General features: G+C 41.8%; 1 protein-coding gene across 14 annotated transcripts in view; it reads right to left on the bottom strand.

Annotated features, from left to right (window-relative positions):
* LOC147121580 (mitogen-activated protein kinase kinase kinase kinase 3-like) overlaps positions 1-10,341 on the bottom strand; it is a 244,010-nt gene extending 233,669 nt beyond the window's left edge. For 9 of the 14 annotated variants that reach the window (XM_085981929.1, XM_085981930.1, XM_085981939.1 and 6 more), the window contains exons 1-3: positions 10,221-10,341; positions 4,646-4,710; positions 3,009-3,064 (exon numbers count right to left, since the gene is read on the bottom strand). In XM_085981929.1, coding sequence (XP_085838055.1) covers positions 3,009-3,064; positions 4,646-4,710; positions 10,221-10,276 — 177 coding nt within the window. In that variant the 5' untranslated portion in view covers positions 10,277-10,341. The remainder of the gene's footprint in view (positions 1-3,008; positions 3,065-4,645; positions 4,711-10,220) is intronic. The other 5 variants (XM_085981932.1, XM_085981940.1, XM_085981936.1 and 2 more) reach the window with 1 other exon arrangement.
* Positions 10,342-14,974: the final 4,633 nt, after the last annotated feature.

Below are 14,974 nucleotides of genomic sequence, written 5' to 3'. Positions count from 1 at the left end.
TTATAAAACAAAATTAGGGCTCATGGGATTGGGGGTAATATACTAGCATGAATTGAGGATTGGTTAATGGACAGAAAACAGAGTAGGACAGAAAACAGAGTAGGAATAAACAAGTCATTTTCAGGTTGGCAGGCTGTAACTAGTGGGGTACCACAAGGATCAGTGCTTGGGCCTCAGCTATTCATAATCTACATCAATGATTTGGATGAGGGGACCAAATGTAATATATCCAAGTTTGCTGATGATACAAAGCTGGGTGGGAATATAAGTTGCGAGGAGGATGCAAAGAGGCTTCAAGGGGATATAGATAGGCTAAGTGAGTGGGCAAGAACATGGTAAATGGAATATAATGTGGAGAAATGTGAAGTTATCCACTTTGGTAGGAAAAATAGAAAAGCAGAGTATTTTTTAAATGGTGAAAGATTGGGAAATGTTGGTGTTCAGAGGGACCTGAGTGTCCTTGTACACTAATCACTGAAAGTTAACATGCAGGTACAGCAAGCAATTAGGAAAGCAAATGGTAGGTTGGCCTTTATTACAAGAGGATTTGAGTACAAGAGTAAAGACATCTTACTGCAATTATATAGGGCCCTGGTGAGACCACACTTGGAGTATTGTGTACCGTTTTGGTCTCCTTACCTAAGGAAGGATATAGTTGCCATAGAGGGAGTGCAACAAAGGTTCACCAGACTGATTCCTGGGATGGGGGGATTGTCCTATGAGGAGAGATTGAGTAGACTGGGCCTATATTCTCTAAAGTTTAGAAGAATGAGAGGTGATCTCATTGAAACATACAAGATTCTTAAAGGGCTTGACAGGGTAGATGCAGGGAGGATGTTTCCCCTGGCTGGGGTGTCTAGAACCAGGGGTCACAGTCTCAGAATAAGGGGTCGGCCATTTAGGAGTGAATGAGGAGAAATTTCTTCACTCAGAGGGTGGTGAATCTTTGGAATTCTCTACCCCAGAGGGCTGTGGAGGCTCAGTCGTTGAGTATATTCAAGACAGAGATCGATAGATTTTTGAATATTAAGGGAATCAAGGGATATGAGGATAGTGCAGGAAAGTGGAGAGGAGGTAGAAGATTAGCCATGATCTTATCGAAGGGCCAAATGGCCTATTCCTGCTCCTATTTCTTATGTTCTTATGTAGAGCTAGGCAATATCAGGAACATAAACAAGAGGAGCAGGAATAGGCCACTTGGCCCCTCGAGCCTGCTTCGCCATTCAATAAGACCATGGCTGATCTTGGGCTCAAAGCCACTTCCCCTTCCGCTCTCCATAACCCTTCACTCCCTTATCTTGCAAAAAAAACTGTATCTCCACCGTAAATGTATTTAATGACCCAGCCTCCACAGCTCTCTGGGGCAGATAATTCCACAGATTTACAACCCTCAGTCCTAAAAGGGCGACCCTTTATTCTGAAACTGTGCCCCCGCGTTCTTCTTCACACAACGGGTAATGGAAATCTGGAACTCTCGCCCCCAAAAAGCTGTTGAGGCTAGACTAATTAAAAATTTCAAGGACGCGACTGCTGCCAACGTTGCGCATGCACAGTTTGTGTTTTTTTGGTTGTTCTCACCAGACTTCCCACAGACTGGAGAGAAAGGGGGGGGGGGGGGGGGGGGGGGGGAATCGCTGCTGCCGAACTTAGCCACGTCAGGAGAAGAAAATAAAAATTTTAAGTTGAATTTGTGTATCTATCGGCTTATGAAAGTTAACATTTATGCTTTGCCGAACGAAGCCGAAAATAAAATTAAAATTAAAAGCTGAATTGGTGTTTCTATTGGCTTATGGAAGTTAACATTTATGCGCAGGCTGCTTCTGCACAGCTTCTGATTCGTTGGCAACAGCCACTTTGAATTTCAAAACTGAGATTGATAGATTTTTGTACGGCAAGCTATTAAGGGTTACAGAACCAAGGCGGGTAGATGAAGTTAAGTTATAGAACAACAATGATCTATTTGCATGGCGGAAATTGCTCAAGGGATTGAATGGCCTTCTCCTGTTCCTATTAGGATTAATCAGGGTTCTGTTTCGGCTGTCGTGTAATGTTATGTACGAGCCTAAATACTAGTGTTGGCATTCTATAAAACCATATAGAGAATCACAACTATGCCCAATCCTGTCCTCGACAGGCATCTAGGCACATCCAGCAGAAGTTGCCGGATAGCTATCAGGAGCTGAAACATTGGCCGTTTTTCCCCTTCCTAAGTGAAACCAATTGTAGCCACCACCTCCATCTCGATTGAGATCAGCTAACACAGCACAGACCAGGAATACGGCCTGGAACTTTCCTATTCTGTATGTCTAAACAACTCACAGGAAAATGTCACTGAGCCTTTTTGCTAGCCAACAAAGTGTTATATCTGAATTTTAGCAGAAGATCTCCCACTGTAATTGTTTTTAAATTTCCCGCACCAGCCATTCCTACTGTCCGAGTGAGGCGATTAACTCAGGCTGGTTTTAACGCATTTGCCAAAATTGAATACAGCAGATTTGAGACTGCTTAAATTAATTTCATGTTTGAACCTTACAAGCAAAGGCTACTTTCCTACATTACAACAGTGACTACAGTTCAAAAGTACTTATACAAAAGCAAAATACCGTGGATGCTGGAAATCTGAAATAGAAACAGAAAATGCTGGAAATATTCATCAGGTCAGGCCATATCTGTGGAGAGAGAAACAGAGTTAACGTTTCAGGTCGATGGCCTTTCATCATCGACCTGACGTGCTGAGTATTTCCAGCATTTTCTGTTTCTACTTCAAAAGTACTTAATCCACTGTAAAGTGCTTTGGGACGTCCTACGGTCGTGAAAGACACTGTATAAATGCAAGTCTTTCTTTTTTTGTTTCAACTCATTAGTTGAGGCTGGATCCAAGCCCAGGTCCCAAAGATGAAAGGAAAGAGTCGCAATCCACTATGCCAAACCCAGCTAAATTCCTCACCAATGTTGACAGTTAATTGCCAAAACTTAACAAAATATTTACTGAGATTGAAATTACATACCTGTAGTGTTTCTCTGCACACATAAGCTATCTGTAGTTCTGATAAAGGTCCCGTCACTGTTACAAAGTTACAAAAACAGCATTAATCAATGTATGATCCTAGTGCAAGTCAACAATTCAGAATGTTTTCATTAATTAAAGAACTAAATCAGAACTTTTCTAAAAATATTAAACCGTGCATGAAGAAAGGCCTGCCAACAAGTAAGACTATGCACCCCATTTTACTTGGTCCCATTTCAGGATCCAATCTGTCACTTTTCCATCTTGTTCTACTCTAAACTTTCATCCTTCTACTTTTGGTAAATTAGAAATTGGTTTGATGCATTTTGAATGTTTCACAATAATAATTCATTCACTGCATTAGAGTTTGAATCACTAAGGCAACCTTTTTCAGGGTTTATATAATAATACAACGGTAGACCTACAAGATTAGTCCCGTTACACTCATTTCGGCAAAGAGCCTTGCATCTAATAAGGTTTAGAAAATAATCAGATTTGCTAAATACTACTGCCCCTTACACCCACCCACAGCTTATGGTATGTTTCTTCCCTCTTTTCATGTCCTCTGAAGCACTACCACGCATCAACAGAGCACAGGGAGACAACATGTTCTTTGGCCTGCAATGGCACCCTAATTGGCTGCAAGAATGAACACCAGAACTCAGCAGATATTTGGTTCCCCAGACCGTAAGGTGCATCTGTTGTTCACGCGACAACCTTATGTCCAACACTGAGAACTCTTGTCACAAATGGAGATGAAGATCCATAATCTATTCCAACATGTGATTGGCAAACGAACCAGACATGAGGAATACATTTTTTTTTTTTTTAAACTGAGTTATTGCGATCTGGAATGCACTATCTAAAAGGGTGGGGGGGAAACAGATTCAACAGTAACATTCAAAAAAGAATTGGATAAATACTTGAAGGGGAGAAATTTACAGGGATATGGGAAGAGCAGGGGAGTGGGACTAATTGAATAGCTGTACTGAAGAGCCGGCATGGGCACAATGGGCCAAACGGCCTCATTCTGTGCTGTATCATTCTATGATTCTATGTTGCACTGTGCTACTGAACCCTCATTCTGTGGTGTCAGACCACCAATTCCATAGATTTTCATGCTGGTTTCAAGTGATGAGGTTTATGAAGATGAGGGCCACATTTGTGGCAATGTCTCGAGATAAAGTTACTTGTCAATTTGCTGAAAATGCTATGCAGCATTACAATATAGTTACTGAGGTGAGAAATTGGTAGTCAAATGGACAAAAGTAAAAGAATGGATAAATCACACCATATTCTGTGGCACAGAATTGCGAAACATTGCAATTTAAATGTGACCATTAACAATTTTTCAAAAAGCTAATTTGATGTAGTAAGTGGGGGGCTGAAGTGGAACAAATTTTAATTTATATGATTTAACCATTTAAATCTAAATTTGTTACAGGTTTCAAAGAAAACAACAGAAATTATACTCTAATATCATCAAGACTCAGTTTTACATGGCAGAACTGAAGAAATGAGTGAAACCTCAACTTTATTTGTAGTATCTTAAAAAGTTAAAATCTGTAATTTTCATACATTACTATTTATTCTCCAATCATCCTTAACGAAAAAAATAAAATTGATTTGTGTACTCACCATGATAAATATCTTGTAATGACCCTCCTCCACAAAACTCCATACAAATCCATAGCTTGTCACGTCTATATTTTTAAAAAAACAGTAGCTGCATTTATTGATTCTTAATAACTAGATCTTCTGTGGCAATGCTCACAGTGGTAACAACAGAGGATACTAACTTATCAGCATTAGGGGGCAGTGCTGGTATGAAGTCTCAGGGTCTAGCACTACAGGAAACTTTCGATTTACCGGCACCTAAATAACCGGAAATCTCGGTTAACCGGCAAAATTCAGGAGTAGGTTCAGGTAAGTTTTACTTCATATTCTACTTGCCTTCCTCGATCTGTTGCTGTGCAAGGGTGTGGCTGCAGCTGTTGCTAAGCTAAAGAGACGCTTGGAACTTGTGGCCATTGTTCTGAACCGGTTGCTAAGCAACAGGGTTTGTTGCTTAAAACGGAGCTCTCAGCTCTCCGTATCTTTTACTATAGCTTTCGGTTATCCGGAATTTTTGATGAACCGGCACCACGTCGGTCCCAGATAAAAAAAAGTTTCCTGTACTTTGAAGTGGGCTCCCAGGGTCTGTGACCACAGAATGGAGGCTCCCAAACTTCCAATATCATTGGAAAGGGAGGTTCTGGGAACACTGGGGCAGATCCTGAGACCTAAGAGAATTGGAGAGAGTGTTTTTATGGTCTGGAGACATTGAAGCCAGTCATGGGATGAGGGAGCACTGGAAATGTGGCGTAGGGATTTGTGGTCACAGAGAGGGTCATAGGATCTAGTTGGGGGAAGGAATTCCGATTGAGATCCTGAAATTCAACAGGGGGCTCTGGAACGTTAGGGGCTGCTGGGATCTGGAAGTATTGGGGAGCAGGGTCTTGCACCCTTTTCGGGGAGGGAAGTCCCAAAATGCAGTTGGTCCCTTTCAAAAGATTAGGCCCTGCACCTTCCATGTGGTCCCGCATACAAGGTACCCCCCACCACCACTTTCCTCATTGTCAGGTGATTCCTTTCTTTTTGTTCTTGCCTTCAGGCATTTAAGCATAAATTTTCTCTGCATGTTAAAATTAATGGACTGAAAATCACAGGCTGAGGTGTACACGAATCGTGGGTTTGACAATTTATATGACCGTTAATAAAAAAAAAATCCATAAACAGGTAAAAGTTCCCTCATGAAACAAAGTTCATCTGTATGCAGTTCCCAAGTTTTTATATATACAAAGGTAATATCTCAAAAATGTTTTGAGCAGATTGTTTAACTGTCCAGGTTTCCATTCTATAAATCAGTGGTCTTTATTATATGTTCCTTCACCCACGTACTCAATTTCTATCTCTTACCTCTATGAAAACCAAGGATACACAGCAAGATGGTAGGTGATATTTACCAGGTTGGAATTATTTATCTACCATTTAGCAGCACTGGGGAAGGAGGGGTGCGGGGAAGGAAAGGCTTGTGGGGTCGAGCAGCACTAGCAAGGATCCTGGGCTTTAGTAGCACTGAGGTGTGGCCCTGTAACTTGGCAGCACCACAATGGGGTCCTTGGAGTCTAGAACTAGGGGTCACAGTCTCAAAATAAGGGGTCAGCCATTTGGGACTGAGATGAGGAGGAATTTCTTCACTCAGAGGCTGGTGAATCTTTGGAATTCTCTACCCCAGAGGGCTGTGCATGCTCAGTCGTTGAGTATATTCAAGACAGAGATCGATAGATTTTTGGATACTAAGGGAATCAAGGGATATGCGGATAGTGCGGGAAAGGTGGAGTTCAGGTAGATGATCAGTCATGATCTTATTGAATGACGAAGCATGCTCAAAGGGCCGAAGAGCCTGCTCCTATTTCTTATGTTCTTATGGATAGGCAGCCCACAAAAGGGTTGGGGGGGGGGGGGGGGGGGAAAGGAGGGAGGGAAGAGGAGTGGTGCTTGGCACCATTTGAGTGTGTTCCAGAGTCTGGTAGCAATGGAGCAGGGGGGGGGGGGTGGTCCTAGGGTCTGCCAACTCTGAAGGGACAATCGAATGCCAACAGCCACAATGGTGCCACTGAAAGCAATTGCAGCCGGAAAAAGAGCACGTGCATTTGCACCCAAGTTCAACACACAAAGAACTTAATTCAAACATCAGGCAACTATGCACAATCAGCAGCAAGACAAAACAAATTCAATTTTTAAACCCATGGAACTATGTGAAACAAGCACAATTCTCTAACCATTAGAATCAACTATTACATCAACACTGCCACTGTTCAAGTAGGTCGGTAGTGGGCAAGACAAGTCACTTTTACACTTCTATCTTCAGCTACTCCATTTTGACCTGAGTACTGCCAAGCCAGGGAGCTGCCATGCTTACACAACCACAGCATGCAACCCAGAATCATTGAAAAAAGTGAATTTTATGCAAAACTGTGGTTTAAACTACGTGTAAGCTCAGATCAGAGATGCCTTCAAAAAAGCATAAATGACTAGCATTACCTTGGAATGAGGACTATTAGAAATTCTAAGGATATCTGTGTTAGTATACGGTTTGTTATCTTTATATAGATGTAAACACTAATACACCCAGACCACCTGGGATAGTTCTTTCAATCTTACACACCGAATTTCAGGCAAATTTACAACCCAAATCTACATAGTTTGGCCAGTATGCATACGTTCACTTACAAGGTAGCCGATCAAGGTTTTTTCCCCCAATGATGATAAGTATTTGATGGAATAACCGGAAAGATATACTATTAGGTTTAGGTATACTTTCAACTGGTACGATGAGCACTGATCAACTGTAATCTTGCAGGTTATTCCAATTTCAACATGTAATTTGGCAACTAGTTGAATAACTGCAGTTCTTACCTAAACACCACCAGAATATCATGAACAAGGTGAAAAATCTTGTTAAAAATGGATTTTATTTCTAGTCCGTCAACTTTCATATGGATTCCTTATACTGGCCAAACAATGTAGACTTGGGTTGTAAATTTTGTCTCAAATTCTGTGTAAAACTGAAAGAACTATCCCAGGTGAGCTGGGGTTATATCTATATTAATTAAAGGCAACAAACAGTATACTGCACAGATATGTTTCCAATTCCCAAGAGACCAAGGTAATGCTAATCTTTTATGGTTTCTGATGGCATCTCTACCATATTTGTTTCAAGTATACCAGTTATTACTGCTAATGGTTTGTACTGGTTTTATTTCTTTAATTGTTCTTGGAATGTGAGTGACACTGACAAAGCAGTATTTATTGCCCATCCCTAGTTGCCAGAGTTCAGTAAGTGTTAACCACATAGCGTGCAACTGGAATCATATGCAGGTCAGACCAGTAGAGCTGACAGGCCCCCTCCCTGAACATTCATGAACCAGTTGGGTTTTTAATGACAATCTAGCAGCTTTCATGGTCATGTTCGGTCCTATAAATTACCAGATTTTTTTTAATCAAATTCAATTTCACAATTTGCCATGATGGATTTGAACTCCCTGGTTGGCTAGCCCAGTACCAAAACTAACTGTATTCCACATTACTTCCCCATAATGTCACTTTTATATATGCATAAATCACCATTGTTTTTGGATTCAGAAATATCAGATTGATTAAAACAGTAAAATGTAGATACCAATCAAAATAAAGATCAAAAGGGGAAAATAATGTACTTGTATAGATTTAAAAATTTTAATGCATCCATAAAAAACATCCTTGTCCCCTCAAACACCAAATGCGAGGAACTCATGGATTTTTTTGTCTCTTAATAACTGGACCATCATGCTGCTGTTCCCAGGCATCATGTTGCTCTCACCTGACCTCCTCCTCATTTCCCACTCACTCTGGCCCTTAGCCCACATTGTTCTGCACTTTGTTCCCATCTTCTTCATTGCCCTATCCAAATTCATTTCTGTAAGACTTATCTTCTTTCTCCTTGATGCCCTGTACAACTAACTCCTGACCACAACTCCCCTTTCTGATCCCCAAGGATCAATGGGTCCGTTTCCCCAAGCATCATCCCTCTGCCTTTCAAAATCATTACCCTTTTCTCAAAAAACCTACCCTCAGCCCAATCATCCCCTCCATCAACCTTCCTTTCCTCACATAGGTCTTCCATTGTATTATTGCCTCTCAGCTCAGTGACCATCTCTCCTGTAACTCTGAATCCCTCTCGTCCGATTCCAGCCACTCACCCAAAACTGCCCTCGCTGAAGTCACAAAACACATTGTCTATCTGTGACCACGGTGCACTATCCTTCCTTGTCTCTTTCTACCATTCTCCTCCAATGTTTTTCCTGTTATCCAGCACCATAAGACTGCCTTTGCAAGGTTGCGTTCCTACCTATCCAAATGTGCACCTTCAGCAATGGCTTTTCTTCTCTCCCCTGCACCATCACTTCCAGAGTCTAATGACTTATCCTCAGCCGCCTCCTCTTCCTAAGCTACAGGCTGCCCTCAGCAACATCATCTGCAGGTACTGGGTCAGCATTCACACATATGCAGATGACACCAACTCTAATTCTCAACCACCACTCGAACATTTCTGTGCTATACAACGAACATTTCTGTGCTATACAACATCCAATCATGGATCAGTTGCAACTTACTCCAGGTCAAAATCAAGACGACCAACGCCACGGTCTTTGGCCCCACCACAAGCTATGCTCCCTTACCAATGGCTCCATCCCCAGTCTTAGCTACTGGCTCAAGCTAAATGGGGCCCTTCGCAATCTTGGTGTCCTGTTGAACTGAGCTTTAAAACCCCAAATCATATCAGTCAGCAAGACTGCTTATTTTCATCTCTGCAACATTGCTCACCTCGACCCAAATCGTAACCACTCTGCTCAAATTCTTATACATGCCTGTGTCACATCCAGACTCGATTACTCCACTGCAGTCTTTGTAAACGCCAACTTTCCCAAAACTCAGCTGCCCATATCTTGTACCCTCACTAATCTACACTAGTACCCCTTGCCTCAGTGCATCAAGTTTCAAACTGGTGTACGAATTGCTCCAAGACCTCAACCCACTCTACATCAACAATCTCCTTTAGGCTTCCAAATGCTTTGTACCTTTGATTGCAGCCATCTGTGCAATCCACATCACCACCCCACCACCCCCCCACCCGCCCCAACTTCACCCCTGCATTGGTGGCACCGGCCCCATTCTCTAAATCTTCCTGAATTCCTCCCCCTATCATCAGCTTTAAAAATCTTCTTAATATTCTCCACCATGCTTTCAGTTATTCTCCTAAGCTCTCCCTTCATTGCTCTGTGTCTATGTCCCCGATTCAGTTTATTTGGGAGGTGCTTTGGGATATTTATTATGTGAAAGATGCTATATAAAAGGCATGTTGCTGTTGAACATGCACAAATTTGAAACTGAAGTTCTTAAAGGAAACAGCACAATTGCAACAAAAATGTTTGCAGGCTCTAATACATAGAACTAGCTGTTTAAAGTAAAACATGTCACCGCACATATCAAAGATAAACACATTCTTCTCAAGTCACACACAAAAACTTCTGTAAAGGCAGGTAAACAAAAGCATGACTGTACCGGCTATTTTTAGTGGGTTCTAAGTATAGTGAGAAACAAAGTAAAATAAGTATAGCACTATACATACCGGAGGTAACTGCCAAAATATGCAACGATGTTCGAGTGTTTACAGTCTTTCATCATAATAATCTCCTGCTGTACAATGGCAAAGTCTTCACCTAAGGAGGAAACATTTTGGTTAAATAACATAGTAGACAAATCAATTTAGAACTTCCACTTTCACTGCAGTGTCTAAATCAGGTCAGAGTATGGTAAAACCTATTCCAGACAGATACAATAACAAACAATTCTGATGAAGGATCCATACCTGAAACATTAACTTTTCTGTTCTCTCCACAGATGCTGACTGACCTGGGTGCTTACAACACCTCAATTGATTTCCTGCAGCTGTAGTTTTGTGTTTTTGTTTTTAAATGATGTAATAGACCAGAGTACTGATTTTGTGGCTCGCAGGTTAATTGCAGCCATTATGAGCCTCTGTTTCACCTTTTCTTCTGCAAGGGGGTTTTAAACTTGATGCTGTACTTGTATTTCTTACATTATTGCATAATTTTGCAAGCGTCTTTAAAAGTTCACATAACATATGGTAGTTATTGGCATTGAAGACTTTAAAATGAAAATGTTCAGAAAGTATTAACTGCAACATCTTAAGATAATAAGTATTAATCAGTCTTAAAAACATAATTTTTAACAAATGCCCTTCCCCTCGTTAGATTAGTAAGATTTTGTAACAAACTCGTTTTGGAGCCACGTCCAATAAAAAGTTCAAAACTAAGTAATTTTGTATTTGATTTTAAAAGCTTCACAAACATGTTGCAAGCCACTGCTCCAAAGCAAAAGATGTGAAATCCTTCCGTGTCATGAATGGTCAAGCAGCTATCACCAGCGCACCAATATCTAGGAATAGATGGCTAACAAGAACGGTGACAGTAAAAGTCTCCATCTTCAAGATGAAATTTGCTTTTATGGATAATTGTACAATCTTATCTCAACAACTCAAAAAAGCCGTGACCTACAATGGTTGGGAAATAAGGGGACAGTGATAGTGGGCAGGATAAATGGAATGTGAAAAGTTAGCATATAAATATCGTCCAAGCAGTGCAGAAGATTGCAATCCTGTTACATGCCAGGAACAAGAGGTTGGAGATGCATAGCAAATGGCAATATCTCTGTTGCATCATTTTAACATGGAGCAAATCCGAAGTAACATGACACCTCTCTAACTTGAGACGGATAAGCCTTACACATGGTCTCTTGCTTTTCCACAAAAAGTGCATCATTGTCTTAAGGTCACGTTTCTTGAACGTGGAGTATGAACCAGCAACAGTTGAAATAAGTGTTGAAAGCCTTGGGTGTATATCAAACTGTATGGACGACAACTCTACTCAAAGATATTCTACTATGGCATCCATTTTCCAATCCATTGAGTTCTAAATAGCTTGGCAAAGTTTCTGCCATTTTTGAGCCTGCATTGATTCCACTGTACAGGAAACTTTGTGATATCCGGCACCGACGGGACCGAGCTGGTGCCGATCTATCAAAACTGCCGGACAAACCAGCGCTAATGTTGAAGCATACGGAGGTTTTCAGCTCTGTATCTGGCTGCTTAGCAACAGCTTCTAAACAGTTGGCCCGTACCTTGGAAGCGTCTCTGTAGCTTAGCAACAGCTTCAGAGAGACTTTGCAGAGCCTGACTGTTGGGGAAAAAAAAGCCACGAGAAGAAAAAAAACCTAACAAAATGGCTCCTGATTTCTGCCGGTGGATCGAGGTTTCCGGACATTCAACCTCCGGATAAACCAAAGTTTCCTGCATATCTAAAATCACAGTTCATTACTTTGAAAGGAGAAAGTTCCCAACAACTTTCATTTATATAGTGCCTTTAACATTGGAAAACATCCCAAGGCACTTCACAGCACCGCAATCAAACAAAAATTCACACAGAGCCAAAGGAGACGACATTAGGACAGTTGACCAAACACTTAGTCAAAAAGGTAGGCTTTAAGGGGCGTCTTAAAGGAGGAGAGAGGTGGGGAAGCAGAGAGCTTTAGAGAGGGAATTCCAGACCTTAGAGACTAGTCAGCTGAAGGCACGGCCGCCAATGGTGGGGTGAAGGAAGTGGGGAGTACACTAGACGCCAGAATTAGAGGAGCGCAGAGATCTCAGAGGATTGTAGGCAATGTCCCCTGTAATTGTTTTGGATGTGCGGCCCCTTTAAGGGTTGTATGGCTGGATTGGAGGCGTTAGTGACCGGGAGCCAATGTAGTTCAGTGGGCAGAGGTGGTGATGAGTGAACAGGACTTGCTGCGAGTTAGAATAGGGGGAGTAGAGTTTTAGATGAGCTCAAGTTTTTTGGGGGGGGGGGGGGGGGTAAAAAGATGAGAGTTCAGCCAGGAGAGCATTGGAATATCCATGTCTAGGGGGTAACAAAAGCATGGAGGAGGGTTTCAGCAGCAGATGGGCTGAGGTAGGGGTGGAGATGGACGATATTACTGAGGTGGAACAACTAAGGGGAAGCAACTGCCCCCAGTGCTGTAGTTTCTATATAGTATTCTTTCATCTTACTCAGATTTACATATTAGTTGATGCAGGCCAGAACACCAGCAAAACATAAGCTAGGTTTGGAGATATACATCATGCATGCATGATGCGGTGCGCTCAAAACCCAGAGATATATTTTCGACAAACCTGATGCATTATTCTGCTAAACAGACAGCACTGCAGCCTAAGAGCTTCTTTTGATCTCCCCTCTTCTGAAGGGATCGGCTCACGCTCATTTGAATTTCCCCTCCACACCTGAAGGAAGAGACTCACGCTGGGGCATTGCTCCACGGATGTCAGCCACCCTCTGGTACCTTGTCTTGTCCCAGTAGGCATTTTTTGTGCGAGAATCTTGCTGGCAAATGTCAGCAGCCTATTTGACAGAGAACTGAATCACAGCCAAGCCTGATCGTGTCCACATACATGAAATTTCCAGGAATAGTCACTGAATACTGATGAGGAACAAAATTCCCAAGCTGATTGTTTCCACTGCTTCACTAAAGGGTAATGTGGCCAACTGCAATACCCCTACCTCCACTGCAGCTGAGATGAGCTAACTCTATAGTTAGGGACTAAATCCAAGACCTGCCATGTCTATACGGCTCAGCTCTACTCTAGGGAATGCATTTATCAGCTGCACCATCATAATCAGTGGAACACAACCTTCTAACCCCCACTTCCCAGCTAATTAAGGAACATAAAAGTTGTTGGGCATACAGGCAACGGTTTACCGAAAGCTTTACCGTGAATGTGTACACAAATAGACTGCAACGTTCATTCTGCTCGCCGTAGGTACTCATAGGGTTAGTTCAGTCAAAAATTTGATTCACAGACTTCAACTACAACACATCACATAAATTCTAGAGATTAAGTGAAAAATGTGGCAACTATTTCTGGCACATATCCTTAAACACTCCACATTTACTGGCTGCAGTCCTGTACTCAGGTTACATAATACAAGTTAAAGCAGCAACAGCTCTTTCATGTGTTGCAGTGAATAGCATGGGCTGCAAAGCATGATCATAGCATGTAATAATGAAAATCTACACAGTGTAGATATAACTAGGGTGGGTTAAAATAACTAGACTGTACAAATGCAGCAATCAGTAAACTAACATACTGGCATTTATGGTTTAATAATGACCATTATTTGAAAGTGTTATTTACCCACACCTTTACACAAAAAAAGAATGTACAAATTGGACGGTTTGCACCTGGGCAGGACCAGGACCGATGTCCATGGGGGAGTGTTTGCTAGTGCTGTTCAGGAGGGTTTAAACTAAAATGGCAGGGGGCAGGGAGACAGAGGAATGGGAAGCAAGGATAGAAGCAAAAGACAGGAAGGAGAAAAGCAAAAGTGGTAGTCAGAGAAATTAAGGGTTTAAATCAAACATGGTCACAGTAAATAATAATTCTAAAAGGTCCGAGAGTGTTAAAAAAAACAAGCCTGAAGGCTTTGTGTCTTAATGCGAGGAGCATTCGGAATAAGGTGGATGAATTAGCTGTGCAAATAGAGGTAAACGGATATGATATCGTTGGGATTATGGAGACATGGCTCCAGGGTGACCAAGGCTGGGAATTCAACATCCAGGGATATTCAATATTCAGGAAAGACAGGCGAAAAGGAGGTGGGATAGCATTGCTGGTTAAAGAGATTAACACAATAGTAAGGAAGGATATCAGCTCTGATGATGTGGAATCTGTATGGGTAGAGCTGAGAAATACCATGGGGCAGGAAACGTTAGTGGGAGTTGTATACAGACCCCCAAACAGTAATGCTGAGGTTGGGGATGGCATTAAACGGGAAATTAGAGACGCGTGCAATAAGGGCACATCATGGGTGACTTTAATCTACATATAGATTGGGCTAACCAAATTAGTAACAATACTGTGGAGCAATTATTCCTGGACCAATATGTAGAGGAACCAACTTGAGATCGGGCCACCTTAGACTGGGTATTATGTAATGAGAAAGGATTAATTAACAATCTTGTTGTGCGAGGCCCCTTGGGGCAGAGCAATCATAATATGATCGAATTCTTCATTAAGATGGAAAGTGAAGTAGTTGACTCAGACTAGGGTCCCGAATTTAAATAAAGAAAACTACAATGGTATGAGGCGCAAGTTGGCTAGGATGAATTGGGGAACGTTACTTAAAGGGTTGACGGTGGATAGGCAATGGCAAATATTTAAAGATCGCATGGATGAACTACAGAATTTGTTCATCCCAGTTTGGCATAAAAATAAAACAAAAAAGGTGACTCAACCGTGGCTAACAAGGG

This window comes from Somniosus microcephalus, chromosome 3, assembly GCF_052327205.1.
Source record: "Somniosus microcephalus isolate GS21.2 chromosome 3, FLI_Smic_1.0, whole genome shotgun sequence".
NCBI lineage: Eukaryota > Metazoa > Chordata > Chondrichthyes > Squaliformes > Somniosidae > Somniosus > Somniosus microcephalus.
This window is presented reverse-complemented; position numbering and strand designations above follow the sequence as displayed.